The 18,309-nt window shown below is 47.3% G+C and overlaps 1 protein-coding gene across 2 annotated transcripts in view; it reads right to left on the bottom strand.

Moving 5' to 3' along the window:
- Nucleotides 1-5,071: 5,071 nt before the first annotated feature.
- The window catches only part of STAB2 (stabilin 2), a 174,751-nt gene continuing 161,513 nt past the window's right edge, over nt 5,072-18,309 (bottom strand). Inside the window, exons 62-69 of one of the 2 annotated variants that reach the window (XM_010357279.2) lie at nt 16,444-16,609; nt 16,193-16,299; nt 13,611-13,730; nt 12,632-12,772; nt 10,477-10,587; nt 9,478-9,606; nt 8,283-8,399; nt 5,072-5,517 (exon numbers count right to left, since the gene is read on the bottom strand). In XM_010357279.2, coding sequence (XP_010355581.2) covers nt 5,467-5,517; nt 8,283-8,399; nt 9,478-9,606; nt 10,477-10,587; nt 12,632-12,772; nt 13,611-13,730; nt 16,193-16,299; nt 16,444-16,609 — 942 coding nt within the window. In that variant the 3' untranslated portion in view covers nt 5,072-5,466. The remainder of the gene's footprint in view (nt 5,518-8,282; nt 8,400-9,477; nt 9,607-10,476; nt 10,588-12,631; nt 12,773-13,610; nt 13,731-16,192; nt 16,300-16,443; nt 16,610-18,309) is intronic. The other variant, XM_030939845.1, reaches the window with a different exon arrangement.

The raw sequence follows: 18,309 nt of genomic DNA, 5'->3' as shown, positions 1-18,309 counted from the left end.
AACTTGGCATGTCATCTAACAGGAAGTGACAGCCTGCTCCTCTGCCTGAAATACGGACTGCTTCTCTTTCCTGGAGTAGTGAATGAGCTTATAAGACACTTGGGGCTTCCAGAACTTTGGACTTGGTTCAGCAGAAATCTCGATGATGTGGAATGCAGTTATTTTGGCACTGAAGGCAGCAGAGAGGAGAGCCTGAGCTCAGCTCAACCCAGTCTTTCCCTCCATCCCCAGTGGTGATTCCCAACCCTGGCCAGCACTGCCCACTGGGGACAATCTGGAGATGTGTGGAAGGGTGGGTTGCAGGGTGCTTGGGTTTTGCAGTGATGGGGAGGGGATGTCTAGTATTTTGAGGGCAAGGACCAGACATGTTAGACCCCCTGCATTGTGAGGGAGAGCCCAGTACACTGAAGTGTGGTCCCCTGTCTACACATGTATCTACATGATACAATTCATGTAGGTGGAAACCTGTTTATAATTTTCTAAGCCTAGAAACTGTTTTATAGGTAACCACAAAAAAAAAATTTGTGATGTAATTTTAACATACTGAATTTTCCAGGAATGCAGCTATATGTAAACCAAAGGAAGATTTTGACTTCGTTTTATTCAGAGCTTTATAAGGAATTATTCATCATGTCAGAAGAGCACATCCTCCACAGGAGGCCACTCTGGTATTTGAGTCGTGAATCGCACCTGTGTCAGTCTGCATTTGTACTGGTCATTTCCATAAATTGTACAGACACATGTACGTAAGACTGTACTTACTGTCTCAGTCCATTCATGCTGCTATAACAAAAGACCATATGCTGATTTAGCTTATAAACAACAGAATTTATTTCTCACTGCCCAGGAGGCTGGCAAGTCCAAGATCAAGGTGCCGGCAGATTTGGTGTCTGGTGAGGCCTGTTTCCTGGTTCACAGGTGGTGACTTCTGCATGGTGGATAGATCGAGGGAGCTCTCTGAGGCCTCTATTATAAGGGCACTAATCTCCTTAAGGATGCCCCTCCCCCTTAATCACCTCCCAAAGGCTTACAGGCTCACTTACCACCCTCCTAGTGTTATCACCTTGGGGGTAAAGATTTCAACACAGGAATTTTGGGGGTCACAAACATTCAGACCATAGCATTTAACCTTTATTTTAAAATGTCACCCAGGTGCAGTGGCTCATGCCTGTAATCCTAGCACTTAGGGAGGCCAAGGTGGGAGGATTGCTTGAGTTCAGGAATTTGAGACCAGCCTGGGTAATATAGTGAAACCCCATCTCTACAAAAGATAAACCACATTAGTTGGGCTTGGTGATGGGCACCTGTAGTCACAGCTACTTGGGAGGCTGAGTCTGGAGGATCACTTGAGCTCAGAAGGTTGAGGCTTCAGTGAGCCATGATTGAGCTACTGCAGTCCAGTCTGGGTGACAGAGTGAGACCTTGTCTCAAAAAAAAAAAGTCAATTATTTAAAAAATAGTCAAATATTATCTTTTCTAAAATCCAAATTTGTTTTAAGCAATTATAATCGTCTTCATTGTGTCTTCTATTGAAATTGTAGCTGAGATTTTACCAAGTAAGTATGTATTTTATTGTAAGTTACTTTGTCTTTCTGTTATAGAACCTTATATATACATTTCTAATTCTTCACTCATTCACTTTTTAATGACAGGTTTACATATATAGCTTTAAAAGGCAAATCTAAGCATACTTCCTTAAACATGCATTATAAACTGTTTTCTTTCAGTGAATGTAAGTATAGAGTGTTACATTGATTTAAAAAAAAATCATGTGTGAGGATAGGTCATGTTTTCTATGAATTACTTTTCATGTCGCCAAGGAGCAGGTGCTCTGGGTCAAGAACTGCAGATGTAGAGAAATTGCCTCGTGGCTGCACATCCGTGCAGTCCCCTCCAGGAAGTCCTGCCGAGAGGAGAGCCTGAGCCTGCCTGCACCTAATCCTTCGCATTACTTTCCTCCACAGCAAAAATATCAGGTATGGGAAGTTGAGGCAAATTGTCATCCCTGGTCACTCCTCTCATATGCCTTTTCTTCTAAGGTAATTCTAGCAATGAAGAAGCTAACACATTTGTCGTTAAAAATGTTTCAGAATTTCTTTGTAAGTGGTTGGGTGAAGTGATCTTTTCCTTCCTGCTCGTAAGACAAGAAGAGATGCTGGGTAGAGGCTCAGTCCATATCCCTTCCTGAATACTTATGCCTCTGGCATTAGTGGCAGTCAGCTGGGGTGGCCGACAGCTGTAGCCTCCCACTCTGCATCCTGGGTCCACCAGCTGGGCAGTAACAAGGAGCCTGGACCGTGAGAGCAGTACTTGTCTGCACGGGTCCCACTGACCCACCACTCCACCAACCTCCATGTGCCGAGGGCCTGCTGTGTGCCTCACGCGGTTCTGAAACTGGATGTGGCAGACAAAGACCGTGTTCCATGTAGGGCACATGTGCTGGGGACAGAGTTTTCTGCTGATGTTTGCCTTAGGGCTCAGGAGTGGGGAACCGAGTTGTCAAGAGGTGGAAAGGGGAAATAATTCAACACTAGTACACTGCACCCCATGCTGAGGGCCTGCTGGGGATCGCCTTATATTGCCTCATATGACAGGCCACAGTGCAAAAGGATAATTTGTGCCCCAGGAGCTTCAGGAAACTAAAAAGGCCACACAGTTATGGGGAGAAGTTGGTTGGGTGGGCCTGAGTAGGCTAAGCTCATCTGGGCGTGACCCCATCCCCTTTGCCTGTGCCAGTGGAATGTGGCATTTTCAGACTCTAGGGCAAGTTTGTGTGTGTGTTGGGGGGAGGGCATTCTAGGAAAGAAAGTTCCTCACTGTTCTGAGCCAGCTCCTATGAGAGGCTCTCTCCTGAATGGTAACACTGTGTAACTGACAAGGCCACTTTATCCCCTCCGGGAAATCTGCTGTAGGTGTGCTCAGAGGGCAGAGTGGGAAGACACTGGGTCTTTGATGACGTCTTTGAGGTTCTGAGTGGAATCAACCCTGAGGCTGCCCTCCTCTAGGTCTTCCAGTAACAGCTAACAGTAAATCCCCGTGCTGTCTTAGCTAATGTGGAGTTGGGTTTTCGGGTCCTCCATCGGCTACGGTAAGGCCTGCATACAGTTCATACTTCATCCTCAACAAACTCGCGATGTTGGTTGAAGTTTTTCCCTTAAGTAAGGGAGTCTACAGCTGAACCTGTTTCTTCTGGTTATAAATCTGAGGTGTCTCTACAGAAGGTACACATACATACTCTCTCTCTCTCTCTCTCCCTCTCCCCCCCTCGCCCCCCACTTCTTCCCTCTCTCTCTCCCCGCCCCCACTTCTTCCCTCTCTCTCCCTCTCCCCTCCCCCTCTCCCCTCCCCCTCTCCCCTCCCCCTCTCCCCCTGGCCTAGTTTGTATGAAACTCTGCTTGTGATAACACAGTTTTTTCAAACTTTCTTTTTTTGAGATGGAGTCTTACTCTGTCACCCAGGCTGGAGTGCAGTGGCAGGATCTTGGCTCACTGCAACCTCCGCCTCTCATGTTCAAGTGATTCTCCTGCCTCGGCCTCCTGAGTAGCTGGAACTACAGGTGTGCACCACCACACCCGGCTAATTTTTGTATTTTTAGTAGAGACAGGGTTTCGCCATGTTGACCAGGCTGGTCTTGAACTCCTTACCTCAGGTGATTCAGCTGCCTGGACCTCCCAAAGTGCTGGGATTATAGGTGTGAGCCACTGTGCCTGGCCATTTTCAAACTTTTTAATGGGCTGTAGCATCCCAAGAGTTAATTTTTTTTTTTTTTTTTTTTGAGACGGAGTCTTGCTCTGTCGCCCGGGCTGGAGTGCAGTGGCACAATCTCAGCTCACTGCAACCTCCGCCTCCCAGGGTCAAGCTATTCTCTTGCCTCAGCCTCCTGAGTAGCTGGAATTACAGGCGCGTGCTACCACACCCAGCTATTTTTTTTTGTATTTTTAGTAGAGATGGGGGTTTCACCATGTTGGTCAGGCTGGTCTTGAACTCCTGGCCTCGTGATCCACCCACCTCAGCCTCCCAAAGTGCTGGGATTACAGGCGTGAGCCACTGTGCCCGGCCTCAAGTGTTAATTTTAACTGTGCCTAACACCTGGCTAATACCCAGGCCAAGGTCTCCCTTTGTCTTCTGAAGGAAGGGGTCTCGGTGCAAATCACTATTCCAGTGTGTCTAGATGGGAGGGGCATCTTCAACCTTCTTTGGCAGGTTAATTATATTTAAAAGACCCCAAAGCCAGCCCACCTATAATATTTGGAAAAATGATGTATTATTTAGTAATTATGGCTTCTTTAAATTTGAGATATAACTAACAACACACCATAAAATTCACTGTTTTAAAGTGTACAATTTTGTGTTTCTTCGTATATTCATAAGGTGGTACGACCATCGCTACTATCAAATTCCTCATCACCCAAAAAAGAAATCTCATACCCATTAGCAGTCACTCCTCATTCCCCCTGGCAATCAACCTACTTTGTCTCTATCAATTTGCCTATTTTAGACATTTCATATAAATGGAATCATATAATAAGTGGTCCTTTGTGACTGGCTTCTTAATGTTTTCAAGGTTCATCTGAACTATCACATGTACCAGTACTTCATTTTTTAGGGCTGAGTATTTTATTGTACGGAATACCATAGTTTGTTCATTTATCAGCTGATGGAATTTGAGTCGTTTCCATTTTTCTGGCTTTTATGAATGCTACTGCTATGAAGATGCATATACAAGTTTTTGTGTGGACATACTTTCATTTCTCTTGGATTTTTGGGTCATGTGGTAACTCTATTTTTTTTCCCAAACTGTTTTCTACAGTGGCTGTACCATTTTGGATTCCCACCAGCAATGTATGAGGGTTCCATTTTCTCCACATCCTTTCCAATACGTGTTACTGTTTTTTCGATTCTAGCCATCCTCGTGGGTGTGAAGTGGCATCTCACTGTGATTATCATGTCTTCTTAAAGAAGAATTTATAAGACTGATGACGTCTGATTGAAAAGGCCCACAGGAAGTGGATTTTGCCTTCAGAGTTCAACTCCCCCCGTGGCACAGTCCCAAAACACTAGATTTGTTGTGTTGACTTTGTTTCTGTTCCATAAACCTTTATTGTGCACAGTTCCTGTGTCAGGCACTGGGCCAGGGGCTGGGATGCAAAGATGGAGGCTTACAATCTCACAGGGAAGAAAGATCAGTTACCCATCGTGTGGGGCAGAATGGAGCGGGTGCCAGCTGACGCGTACAAAGGAAGAAGAGCCAAAGGGTCAGAGGAGGAAGCTGCACTGGGTGGGCACAGTAACATATCCCTCGCCCACAGAAACCCACAGAAACAACCCCCAGATTAGCCAGAGAGAATGAGGTATGGCTTCTGAGTGCTTAAAGGACTTTATGTTCCCAAAAGGCAACTGGTGCTGAGAATTCAGTTGATGGCCCAGATGGCAGTGGGTGATGGCTGGTGTCTCCCATCCAGGCCCTCATAGTGTCCCCAAGGGGTCGTTGCCCTCAAGCTGCCGTTCGTCAGAGTCCTGGAAAAGAGAGGGTTGTAAGGGGGCAGGGCATTCTGCGTGTGGAGTTCTAGGCTGAACCTTTCTGGTGGCCACTGGCCTGAGGCATGACTCTTCCTGAGCACTGTGTGCTGGGTCTGTTCGTTCATGCTGCTGCCTTGTGTTGGGAGGTGGGATGGGCTGGGGGTAGGGCCACCTGTTCTGGGAACCCATTTAGTCTCTCCTGCTTGAAGCTGGGTGGCCCAGGACAAATCATTCCAACTCGGCTGCAGTTTCTTCATCTACAAAGGGTCATAATATACCTCACAGGGAGGTAGGAGGATTAAATTAGAGCCTACATCTAACAAGTTATAAGCACCTCACAAAAGGTAGCTAATATTGTAAAAACTCCTTTCAGTTTGAAAATTCATCTTAAACCCATCTTGAACCAGTGGTGGCTCTTGAGTGCCTGAGAGAGTGTAATAGAAACCCCGCTCGGCTGGGCACGGTGGCTTGCGCCTGTAATCCCAGCACTTCGGGAGGCTGAGGTGGGAGGATCACCTGAGGCTTGCAGTGAGCCCTGATGGTGCCACTGCACTCCAGCCTGCATGACACACCAGGACCCTGTCTAAAAAAGGCCACACTCTAGAGGCGGCCACGCCAAGCCTTCTGCTGACTTTAGCTCTGACTGGCACCCAGGCTTTGTTAATTAGCATACTAGATGCTAGAAATGGCTTTTCGTGGGTGAAACTAGTGGTGGTAAATGTGTCTGGAGTCACTAAAAATAGTGTAAAAGGCATGAGAATAGCACACCACTTTGCAAGCTGGTACCTCATGCTTAGGATTCCAGAATGTGTTTACCATGTAGTCTGAATAGCAGGTTTAGCTGAAACCTGCATTTAGGCTACTTTCTCACCTGCCTCAGGTGAATCTTTCATGCGTGGTGCTGATAGAGCCCTCAGAAGAGGACAGACAATGGGGAAGGCATGGGGTACATTGGAGAGAATGTATGCATTTGTTTCTCTCTGCTTTTTAAATGAAGGTGATTTCAGCATCACAATACTTAGTTAACAAATGTAATTTAGCTGAACTTACCACCCCCCACCCCCACCTTTTTTTTTTTTTTTTTGGAGACAGAGTCTTGCTCTGTCACCCAGGCTGGAGTGCAGTGGTGTGATCTCGGCTCACTGCAATCTCCGCCTCCCTGGTTCAAGCGATTCTGTTGCCTCAGCCTCCCAAGTAGCTGGGATTACAGGCGCCCGCCACCACTCCTGGTTAATTTTTGTATTTTTAATAAAGATGGGATTTCACCATGTTAGCCAGACTGGTCTTAAACTCCTGACCTCAGGTTATTCACCTGCCTTGGCCTCTGAAAATGCGGGATTACACGCATGAGCAACTACACCTGGCGTGAATTTACCCTTGAAATGTGAACCAGAAGCCTTTACATGGGTTCGATTGAAAAATAACCAGATTGCAAATCATATTTTTTTAATCTATTGCATATATATTACATCTGTTACTGCAGGCATGAAGAACCACAAGATATTTACCTTTGGTTTACTTTGGAAAAATAATATCTGTTGCACTATACAAACTTCAACATGGTAGAAGAAAACACTTCTCTCCTTCTATAAAAAGAAAAATTAAGTTCTATTCCTATCTTTTTTTTTAGTCCAGAACTGCTATTAAACTACAGGCAGGATGTACTTCCACATGTGTTATGAATGCGGTACCCTGTCAAGGGGTCCCCCTGGATTGATGTCAGTGGAGGCCCCAGCTAAGCTCAAGCATCACTGACTCTAGAGATAAATGGTCCCTTTCTGGAAGACCAGAGCAGAACACCCACCCATGTACATTATAAGGCCTCATCAAAGAAAAGTACCTCTGACAACAAGCAGTAAAATCTTGAACAACAATGTCAGTGTAAGTTTAAAGGACTTCTAGGCCGGGTGTAGTGGCTCACGCCTATAATCCCAGCGCTTATGGGAGGCCAAGGCGGGTGGATCACCTGAGGTTCGGAGTTTGAGACCAGCCTGATCAACATGGAGAAACCCTGTCTCTACTAAAAAATACAAAAAACTAGCCGGGCGAGGTGGCGGGCGCCTGTAGTCCCAGCTACTCGGGAGGCTGAAGCAGGAGAATGGTGTAAACCCGGGAGGTGGAGCTTGCAGTGAGCTGAGATCCGGTCATTGCACTCCAGCCTGGGCGACAGAGCAAGACTCTGTCTCAAAAAAAAAAAAAAAAAAAAAAAAAAAAAAATACAAAATTAGCCAGGCGTGGTGGGTGGGCACCTGTAATCCCAGCTACTTGGAGGCTGAAGCAACAGAATCACTGGAACCCGGGAGGCGGAGGTTGTGGTGAGCCAAGATCACGCCACTGCACTCCAGCCTGGTAACAGAGTGAGACTCCATCTCAAAGAAAAAGACATCTAAAGGAAAAATCCTGTTTCCTTATATCATGTTTTACACCTGCTACTTCATAAATGGTTGCAGCAGAATTCAGCCCAAGACTTTTTTTCACTGTGACATCTCACCTGGTCATGAGATTGGGCTTGGATAACAACCTCTTGTTCTCACCTGTCTCTATTTGTTCAAGGATTCTGCTGTCTACCCAAGAGAACCCAGGAATGCTGAACAACCACACTGGCTTCCGTCAGCTTGCAAAACTGGCTTTTAGGCTTGTTCCCTGACATACATTCTAGAAATGAACCTTCTTTGGCACAAACTCTCCACTAAACTTTCCTAAAAGACGTCATTCCCCTGTACCCCAAGGGGACCTATTCCTAGATAAGAATGCAAACTCACTGTGAAGGGGTCGTAGGAAGGTTCTGGGGGAGCTGAGGTGGTGCTCTCATACAAGGGGTTGGAGATATTCTCAGGCTGCTGCTTGCCAACAGCTGCAACATTAATGTCCTCTTCCGACTGTTTGGAAAGACAAGCATGAAAGCCAGGAGCGTCTCATCCAAGTTGGCAGGTAAAGCAAGCTACCCTTTGCCTCTGGGAGCTTTTCCTTAACAGTCCTTTGTTGAGAGATGATTCACATATAATAAAACGCACCAACCTTTAGGTTCAGCTCGGTGACATCTTACCGATGTCTACCCAGTTGTGATCACCACCAAATCAGCACATAGGGCATTTCCATACCCCAGGATGTGTTCACATGCTCATAGCCTGCCGGTACTGCCACCCAGGGTAACCACTGTTCTGACTCCCATCAACGTGGAGTGGTGGTGTCTGTCCTTCAACTTAATATAAATGCAGTCATACAGCCTGTACACTTTTGCTCAAAATGGGGTTGAGATTTGCCCCTGGAGCTTATAAATATGCAAGCTGTCTGCCAGAAGGCAGCAAACTGCTGCTTGGGGGTTCTGCACCACAGCCTTTAACCAGGAGCATTTTGAGGAGGTGGCAGCGGGAGAGGGTGGGCCAGAGAGGAGGACAAAGTCCATAAAGGAAGCTGTTTAACTGCTGTGCTGCTGCCCAGGCTGTATTCCTACATGGCCAGCCAAGAGCTGGCTGCTGATTGGGATGTGGACTCAACTGTTCAAACAGAAATGAGTTTCATGGGCTGCAGCATAAAGCCTCTGGCTGTGTAGGGTCCCTGGCCCTGTCCCCCAGTCCTCAGAGCCAATCTTGAAGCCCAGGCTAGGTCACGGGGTGTGCTTGTGCAGTGAATCCTCCAAGGTGAACGAGACTTCTAGGTCCTAATGAATAGGCCTCTGGGCCAAACCCCTGGCACAGAGGCTCGGGGTGTGTTCTCTCCTTGCCAGGCCCTGTCTCAACCAGAAGGAGGGGCTTGGAACCACCACTGCTGTTCCTCCTAAGGGCAGGGACCCCACCCAAGCAGCAGTAAGCTTGGGGTGGGTGGCCACCCCTACTACTGTGTGACACTGCTTCTGGGTGAGGACTCTGGCGAGACTACTCGGCTGAAGCAGCCCAGGTTCAGGGACTGAGATTTTGGAGACGACCCCATCATCATGTTCCCATTTTTCTCTCTCACCTCAAAATGTTGGAAGCCGATTGTTCTCCGGTTTAGCCGAAAGAAAGAATATGCAGCCAAGGCAACAGCTCCAATGACCAAGATGATGGCAAAGAAGATCCCTGCTCCCAAGCCAGTGTGGGTCAAGGTCTGAACACAGAAAGAAAGAAAAGGGGCTCATTCTTAAAACTTCTGACTCCCCAAAGGGGAGCCCTTGGTGGCCCGAGGCATTCTGGAGCCAGTGGGGATAAAAATATTGATATGTTAACATGTATCTGGCCCTTACTACTGCCAGGGTCTAATACCCTTTCCGTGAAATAAGCCATTGAAGTGTGATAATAACCCAAAGAGATAGGGATAGTTATTATAGTTCTTAGTTTTATGTGGGAGAACTGAGGCACAGAGAGGTGAAGCACTTGCCCAATATCACACAGCCAGTCAGTGGTAGAAGTGGGCTTTGAACCCAGTCTGGCTTTGGAGCTCCTGTGCTTAACCACTGTGCTATGGAACTCTTCAGCAGCTCACCCCTCCCCTCATGCTTTTGGGGAAAAAAATGCTAACCACCATCATCACCAACTTTTATTTAGCATGTACTATGTGTCAGGGGCTGTTCTAAGTGTTTTCTATTTTTAACTTAGTCTTCCCCAAAACCCAGGAGGGAGCCATTATGAGCCCTATTTTGCAGATGGGAAAATTGGGACTCAGATACTACGAAGTGGCGGGGCCAAACCAGAGCTTAGCATTTCTCACTCCCCTTCCAGCGTTTCCTTTCTTGGCCCATCCTCTCCCTTTCATTCAACAGATATTAATGGTGACTGGTGCTGTGTTGCTAATGCTTGGGAGTGGGGATGGCAGGAAGCAGGGTTGGGCAGTCCCGAAGCCAGCTACCTTGGAGGTTGGAGGCTCCTCCAGTCTCTGGAGGAGGAGGGCAGAGGACAGGGCTTCTGGTAATGGTTTGCCTGTTGGTGAGTGGGCACCGGGGCTCCTCCTGGCCCGTTACCAGGGACACTAGATACTCACCATTGGGGCAGGGGGTGCTTTTAAAGGCCTGGAAATGATATGAATGATCCCATTGGAGGCAAAGATGTCCCACTGCAGAATGGCTCTTCCATCAACAAACCTGGTCTCCGTCTAGGGAAATGAGAAGAGAATTGATGGCTTTTACTCTCTGAGAAGGCATCCCTCCATCGAGGGATGTTGTTTAAATAAAATGTGTATGCTTCTCTCCAGCTTATTGTATGCCTATTTAATTCTCAGGCCTTGCCACAGACCCTAAGAGGGTAGAATAAGTTTTTCCTCCCTTGTATCACAAGGTCCCTGATCCCAGGTTTCAGGTTTGTCTCCACTGATAAGCAGCCTAGGACTTCTCCTCACCCTCTGGACAGCCCATAACACATTAGTTGTCCTGTGCCGACAAGCTGCTCTGAGGGCTGCAGAGAACCTTACGGATCATTTGTCCGACCCACTTGTCTGATAGATGAGTGATCAGAAGGAAAATGGCCTGACGCAGATCACCCAGGGAGTGAGTGGCAAACCCCATGCCTGTGGACTCTGCAGGGAGTGAGTGGCAAACCCCACGCCTGTGGACTCTTGAGTCCATGCACTGAACATCACACCACACTTAGAAAAGATGTAATTTAAAGTGATGTCCCGGTGTGATTTCCTGGCTTGTGTGGGCAGAAGCTGAGGCCCTGTGCCCCCTCCCCTGCTGAATCACAATCTTCATTTTAACAAATCTCCAGCAGATTCAAATGCACATTAAATTTTGAGAGACACTAGTCTAAACTGCTCTTAAATAGAAATCATTTAATGAGATAAACATTTAAAACCAATATTTGTTAATGACTTGCTACCTGTCAGGCACTATTCGCTGCATGTCTCAGAACTTGAATCCGACATCATGGTTCTCACCACCTCCACCACTACCACCACGGTTTCCTCCATCAGTATCATCACCATCATCCACACTGAAGGATGGATGTCACCCCAAAATAACGCCATTTTGGGCCAGGCACGGTGGCTCACGCCTGCAATCCCAGCACTTTGGAAGACTGAGGCAGGCATATCACTTGAGGCCAGGAGTTCAAGACCAGCCTGGCCAACATGGCAAAACCCCATCTCTACTAAAAATACAAAAATTAGCTGAGCATGGTGGCGGGAACCTGTAGTCCCAGCTACATGGGAGGCTGAGGCAGGAGGATTGCTTGAATCTGGAAGGGGGAGGTTGCAGTGAACTGAGATTGTGCCACTGCGCTGCAGCCTGGGTGACAGAGTGAGAGACTGTCTAAAAAACAACAAAAAACCACCCCCCACACACCATTTTGGCATATTAGTTATTTTGAGCAGAAGGCACTTGAGAAACGGCAGTTGCAGGAACAACTGGGAGTAGATGACGAAATGGATCTGTACAAACAAATCTACTGAAATATTCCTTATCTTCCACTCGTTTCCACCATCTATTTGTTAGTCATGCCACAATTTACTGCCCTTAGCCTAAACCCCTTTATTTGATCACTTTTCCACAAATGCATCATTTCTTTAAAAAGTATATAAGCTCTTGATCCCAACTGTTCTTTGAGTCTTTATTTTCCATATGAGGATTCCCTTGATGCACATAAAAGATTAAATAAAATGTGTATGCTTCTCTCCTGCTTATTGTATGTCTAGTTAATTCTCAGGCCCAGCCACAGACCCTAAGAGGGTAGAATAAGTTTTTCCTCCCTTGTATCACAATCATGAAAATAATGACCTGTGCCATCACCATCATCCTCATTTTTCAGATAAGGAAATTGAGACACAGAGAAGCTGGATAACTTGTTTAAGTCCTTATAGTTAGCAAGTGGCAGAACTGGAGTCATTTGACTTCGGAGCTCATGTTAATGCCTGGAATGGGCTGACAAGCTGACTGAGACAAAGGTGGAGAATCAGACAGCTTTAAAACGGGTTCATTATCCTTCCCTATTACCAGCTTCTGAGGCTGGCCTATTTCCCAAGGGGTAGGGGCTGCCCAGTTGTCAGTGTGGTATGCTGTGGTAGGCAGTTAACACCGTCCCCTATCTGCAGGTTTAGACTTTATGTTCACATAATAGTTGCCACCTATTAAGCACCTACTGTATGCCAGGAACTTTGCATGCATTATCTCCAGTTCTCCCAAGAAGCCCAGAAGACTTCATACCGGTTGGAGTGGGTCGTGGCTGGCGGTGATGAGCAGCTTCCTCCCCAGCCTTGTTTGCAGGGTGGTGCCATTGACAAGGTCATTGTAGAAAAACATGCTAACATTGGTGAGGTGGTGCTCGATGTCCCGCCCAGACAGGGTCTGAGAAAAAAGGAGAAACACGGAATGCTCTTCAAAGGTCAATGTTTTGTCTTTTTAATGATGGGGATGACGAAGAAAATCGAAGAAAATCGCTTCTCATGGCCTAAGCTTTCCTGCCTCCATGTGGAGATCTCAGACTTCTGGTTGTTTGGGCTCTGCCAGAGGCCACCTATAGCTAGGATGTGGGATTGAATGTCATTTGTGTTGTGGAGAGCAGAGCTTTCCAGCAGTGTTCTAGGAAGAAAGGGTCTTGAGGTAGGCAGAGGCACTGCTCTTCTCAGCCCTCAGTTGGCTGGTGGGACTGTTGGAGCCTTGGGTGAGCCACCTGTGCATGAACTGAATAAATACTGCCAATCCTCTGTGTGCCGTGATGTGAAGGTTGGCGTGGAACACAGATTGCATCAGTGGCCCTGGTTCTTCCCCACTCCGTGCACCCCTGGCCCTTTGCCCCCCATACTGACTTTGGCCTCTGTCATGTGACCTATCAGGCCAGGGGCACATTAGCAAACGTGATCAAACAGAGGCTTGAGAAGCACTGTCGGGACAGGGCCTACTCTCACCTCTCTCACTCCTTGCCACTGCCCTGAGAACTCACCTGGGCTAGCCTGCTGGACGATGAGAGTCCCATGGAGCAGAGTCATTGACGGCCCAGCTAGAGAAGCTGACGGCTGGTCTCAGACCCGAGTGTGCCAAGACCAAGGGAGTGGCCACTGATCTGCAGATGTGTGAGCTAAATAAATGTGTAGCCACTGAGTTTTCAGATCATTTGTGACCCAGCATTGTTGTGGTGATAGATAACATGCTAGTCTAAAGCAAAGGCACCAGGGACTCAACTCACCTCGTTCTCCCCCAGCCCACTGTTCTGCGGCACAAAGAGGGTGCCACGGATGGACAGGTCAGTCAGGTGTTCTAGAAATGCACGGCCTCGAGCTGAGCTGTTGGAATAGGCCAGCACTTCCTGGGGAGAAGAAGGAAGTCATCAGAGGGGCCAGCCCTGGTGTGCAGGGACCAGGGTGGCTGGAGAAGGTCCCAGGGCATCACCCATTTGGGAATATTCATGTGTCCACAAACTCAGCCTGCTGCTCCTTTGCTGTGTCTTCTGCCTGCATCATGAGAGTTTGAGGACTTTTCCTTTCCTCAGTGAATCCTATGGTTTAAGACGCAGCCATGTCACAGCCGATCCTCCACGTGGCTGCCTGAGCAGCCCTTTGAAAGGTGCATCAAATCTCGAGTCTCCTCAAAATCCTGTAGTGGCCCCCACTTCACTCAGGAACAGTCCAAGTCTTCATAAGGGCTCACGAGGCCCAAAGCATGAGGCTGCTGTTGCTTCTCTGACGCCGGGCCTAGCTGTCCTCTCTTGCTCACTCTGTTCCAGCCTCCCTGCTCTTCCTCAGACTGGCCTGGCACGCTCCTGCCGCTCATCCTTTGCTCAACCGTTCCTTCTGCCTGGAATGTTCTTCCCCCAAGTCTGCGTGGCTCACTCCCTCTCCCCCGTTTACACTTTGCCACTTTCTCCCCAAAGCCTTCCCTCATTACTTCCGACAGAAGGGGGACCCTGGGGTGCCCCCCAGCCCTGTTCTATTTTTTCCATAGGATCTGGATCTATCACCTTCTAGCACTCAATACTATTGACGTGTTTGTTCCATTTATTGTTTGTTTGCTTGTTCACTGATACATCTCAGGCATGTGGTAAGTGCTAAATATTCACTGAGCAGGCTGGGTGTAGTGGCTCACATCTATAATCCCAGCACTTTGGGAGGCTGAGGTGAGAAAACAGCTTGAGCACAGGATTTTGAGACCAGCTTGGGCAACAAAGTGAGACTCCATCTCTACAAAAAGTTAAAAAAAATTTAGCCGATATAGTGGTGTGTGCCTATAGTCCCAGCTGCTTGGGAGGCTGGGATGGGAGGAGCCCTTGAGCCCAGGAGGTTGAGGCTGCTGTCAGCCAGGACCGTGCCACTGTACTCCAGGCTGGACAACACAACAAGACTCTGCCTCTTAAGAAAAAAAATAAACACACACACACACATATATATATATATATACACACACACACACACACACACTTTAATATATATTTTAGAAATATATATATATATTTATTTATTTTATTTTTTTCTCCTTCTGGGCTACTGAGGCCCAGAGAAAGTAGGTAATTTGCTGAAAACAAATTTGTTCTGACACCATCTTTTCTTTGAAATGCTGTTGCAAGCCAGGCTCCCACACAGCAGAAAGATTAGTTTGGGTGTTCATCTCTAGTATTTAATAGTGGTCCTGATTTTTAGACCAGTGAGATGGATACCTTTGGTCTGTGGACAAAGACTCCATTTTGTTGTCCTTGGTCTAACTTCCCCATGGATCCTACAAGTCCTATACTCATGCTCACTGCCCTTTCCTCCTGCGGTCACTGACTGTAGATTCTACTGGGAACAGTAGCCCAGGCTGTCCTTGTTCCGCACTCTAAAGCATGAGGGGGAGGTTGGAACCAGGCAGTCTGAGATTGAGCCCAGCTCTGATGAGTTAGGCTGTGTCCTTGGCCTTGCTAAGCCTGTTTCTTCATCTAAAACGTGGATATAGAAGTGGCTTGTACAGTTGCATGAGGGTTTAGTCCTTCTAAAAAGTATTTACGGAGCACCTGTCATGTGCCAGCTACTATCTGAGGGGTTGGGGAGACAATGGTGGTCAAGGCAAAGAAAATCCTTTCCCTTATGGAACTTACATTCTATGGCTTGAATGAAATGTCCTCGTAAAGGGCTCAGTACAGTGCCCCGTACAAAATAAATGCTCAAGAAATGTTAACTGTTGTTATTGTTGTTGTCATTATTACTGTTAGGTCAGTTCTTTGATCAGTCAGCACCAAACCTTTCTCCAGTTGGGGCTTTCTCTTCGCTGGATATGACTTGTAGAATATTGACGTGACTTTAAGTGCAGTGCAAGATGCAAATTGACTCCATGTTAATTTGGCTCATTGGGTGATCACCAGGCAGGCTTACCTAACTACATTCATGAAGAAGATTAAGAGGGTCTCATTTGTGTAGATCATGCTCTTAAACTATTCCAGATACAAACAGAGATAATAATACCAGCTCACATGAACATAGAATTTTCCATGTACAGACCACAGATCTAAATGCTTCACAACTATTAACTCATTTAATGATCACAATGACCCTACATAGTTGATGCTACTACCATCTCTGTTTTATAGATGAGGAAACTGAGTCCCAGAGAGGAAAGTAACTTCTTTAAGGTTTTACAAGTGAGTGGCAAAACTAGGCTTTAGATTCAGGCAAGGTGGTCCAGCACCCATGCTCTTAACCATGACTGTGGCCTTCAGCTTCTTAAGGCCTCACCCCTCTAATACCTGCTTTGAGGGAACCCCTCCCTGCCTGAGGCAAACCAAGCAGACATGGTACATACCGTCAGGAAGTTTGTGAGTGAGGGGAAGGACATCAGGACCTGCAGCAGGTTTCCGCTGCACGAGAAGCCATCTCCCACATAGCCCACCTTGCAGGTGCAATTCACATCTGGAGGGCAGAGGCACACAGGGTCCCACACAAGTAAGGCAGGGGCCAGGCCTGCACTGCTCCCATTTGGGGAGTGACTGGCCAGGCTGAGGATTGCTCAGCAGCTGCATGGCCTGGAACCTGAAGTGTAGCTGGGGCAGTTACCTTTCATCCGATAGCAGAAGACATCCCACATTTCACTCTTGTTGGGTCTAGGTCCATAGTCCACTATCCCAACCACACCGGAGCCACAGTTCTGGGAGGCGAAGGCTGTGGGGTAGGCAACCCGCCCGCTCTCCAGCCAGCCTGCTGAGCACAGGTGGTACTTGGCCTGCAGGGATACAGACATGGCCATGGGTCAGCTGCAATTCCATGTGTTGTGGCATCATTTGGTTAATGTCTGATTCCCCTATTAGACCGTAAAACCCATAAAGTCTCATTTTGCCTATTGCACCTCTGTGCCTGGCACACAGTAGGTGGTCATTAGATGTTGATTGATTGATTGAGCCCCTGGGTGAACAAAAGTGTCCTCTCTTGTAGGTGCCCAGGTCTTTCATACTCATTTCTTTCTGCTCTTGAGAAAGAATTTGCTGTCATCCATTTATACTAGGTGCAAATTTTTCTGCTAATGGGTTGATAGAACTCTGACTAGTAGAACTCTATTTTTTTTTTTTTTTTGAGGCGGAGTCTCACTCTGTCACCCAGGTTAAAGGGCAGTGGCATGATCTTGGCTCATTGCAACCTCCACTTCCCAGGTTTAAGCAATTCTCCCATCTCAGCCTCCTGGGTAGCTGGGATTACAGGTGTGCACCACCATGTGCAGCTAATTTTTGTAGAGATGGGGTTTCTCCATCTTGATCAGGCTGGTCTCAAACTCCTGACCTCAAGTGATCCGCCTGCCTCTGGCTCCCAAAGTGCTGGGATTACAGGCGTGAGTCACCATGCTTGGCCTAGAACTCTAATTCTTCATCATAATATCATCATCACTCTCATCATCATTATTATAATTATTGTCACCCTCCCCATTACCACCACCATTATCATCGTCACCACCATCATCATAAGACTTATTGAGAGCTTATCTGGGATCAGGTTCTCTTGCAAGAGCTTTTCATGTGTCAACACCTTGAACTCTCAATCAACCCTATGAGGTGGGAACTTTTTAAATCCTTATACAACTGGGAAAATTGAGGTAAAGAGAAGTAACAGGCCGGGCATGGTGGCTCATGCCTGTAATCCCGGCACTTTGGGAGGCCAAGGTGGGTGGATCACGAGGAGATTGAGACCATCCTGGCTAACATGGTGAAACCCCATCTCTACTAAAAATACAAAAAATTAGCCGGGCGTGGTGGGGGGCACCTGTAGTCCCAGCTACTAGGGAGGTTGAGGCAGGAGAATGGCGTGAACCCAAGAGGAGGAGGTTGCAGTGAGCCTAGATCGCGCCACAGCACTCCAGCCTGGGTGACAGAGCAAGACTCCATCCCCCCCCGCCAAAAAAAGAGAAGTAACTTGCTCAAAGTCACACAACTGGCAAATGGCAGAACTGGCATTCAAACCCAGGTGGTCTACTATTCCAGATCTCTTAATAATCTTAAAAATTGAGTTCCTACTGTGTGCCATATTACATTTAGTCCTTCCACAAACATGCCAGGTAAGTCAGAGATTTTAGTGGCTTGATCAAGGTCATGTGACCAGCAAGCAGGAGAGCAGAGATTCACTCTCTCCATGAGTCTGGGTCCTGGCATCGAAGGTTTTATTCGTTGGTAAAGAAATACCAGGTCTGAAAAAGTAGAGATTTGTTAGTGATGGAGGCTGGAGAAGGGGCTTTAAAATCATACCTACTAGGCATTCATCTCCTCTGCTCCCAGTGACAAACCACCAGCCTGGAGCTCCAACCTACTAGCTTTTCCAAATGGGTAGGACTTTTAGTTTGAGAGGATAAGAGAGCAGCACCTGATCAAAGAGTTCCGTTTCCTTCCTGCTGTGTCTGAAAGCTTGTGCAGTCTCTATTTATTCTTTTCACAGTCCCTC

Source organism: Rhinopithecus roxellana, chromosome 10, assembly GCF_007565055.1.
Source record: "Rhinopithecus roxellana isolate Shanxi Qingling chromosome 10, ASM756505v1, whole genome shotgun sequence".
In the NCBI taxonomy this organism is placed as follows: Eukaryota; Metazoa; Chordata; class Mammalia; order Primates; family Cercopithecidae; genus Rhinopithecus; species Rhinopithecus roxellana.
The sequence above is the reverse complement of the archived record's forward strand: the minus strand, read 5'-3'. Positions and strand labels throughout refer to the sequence as shown.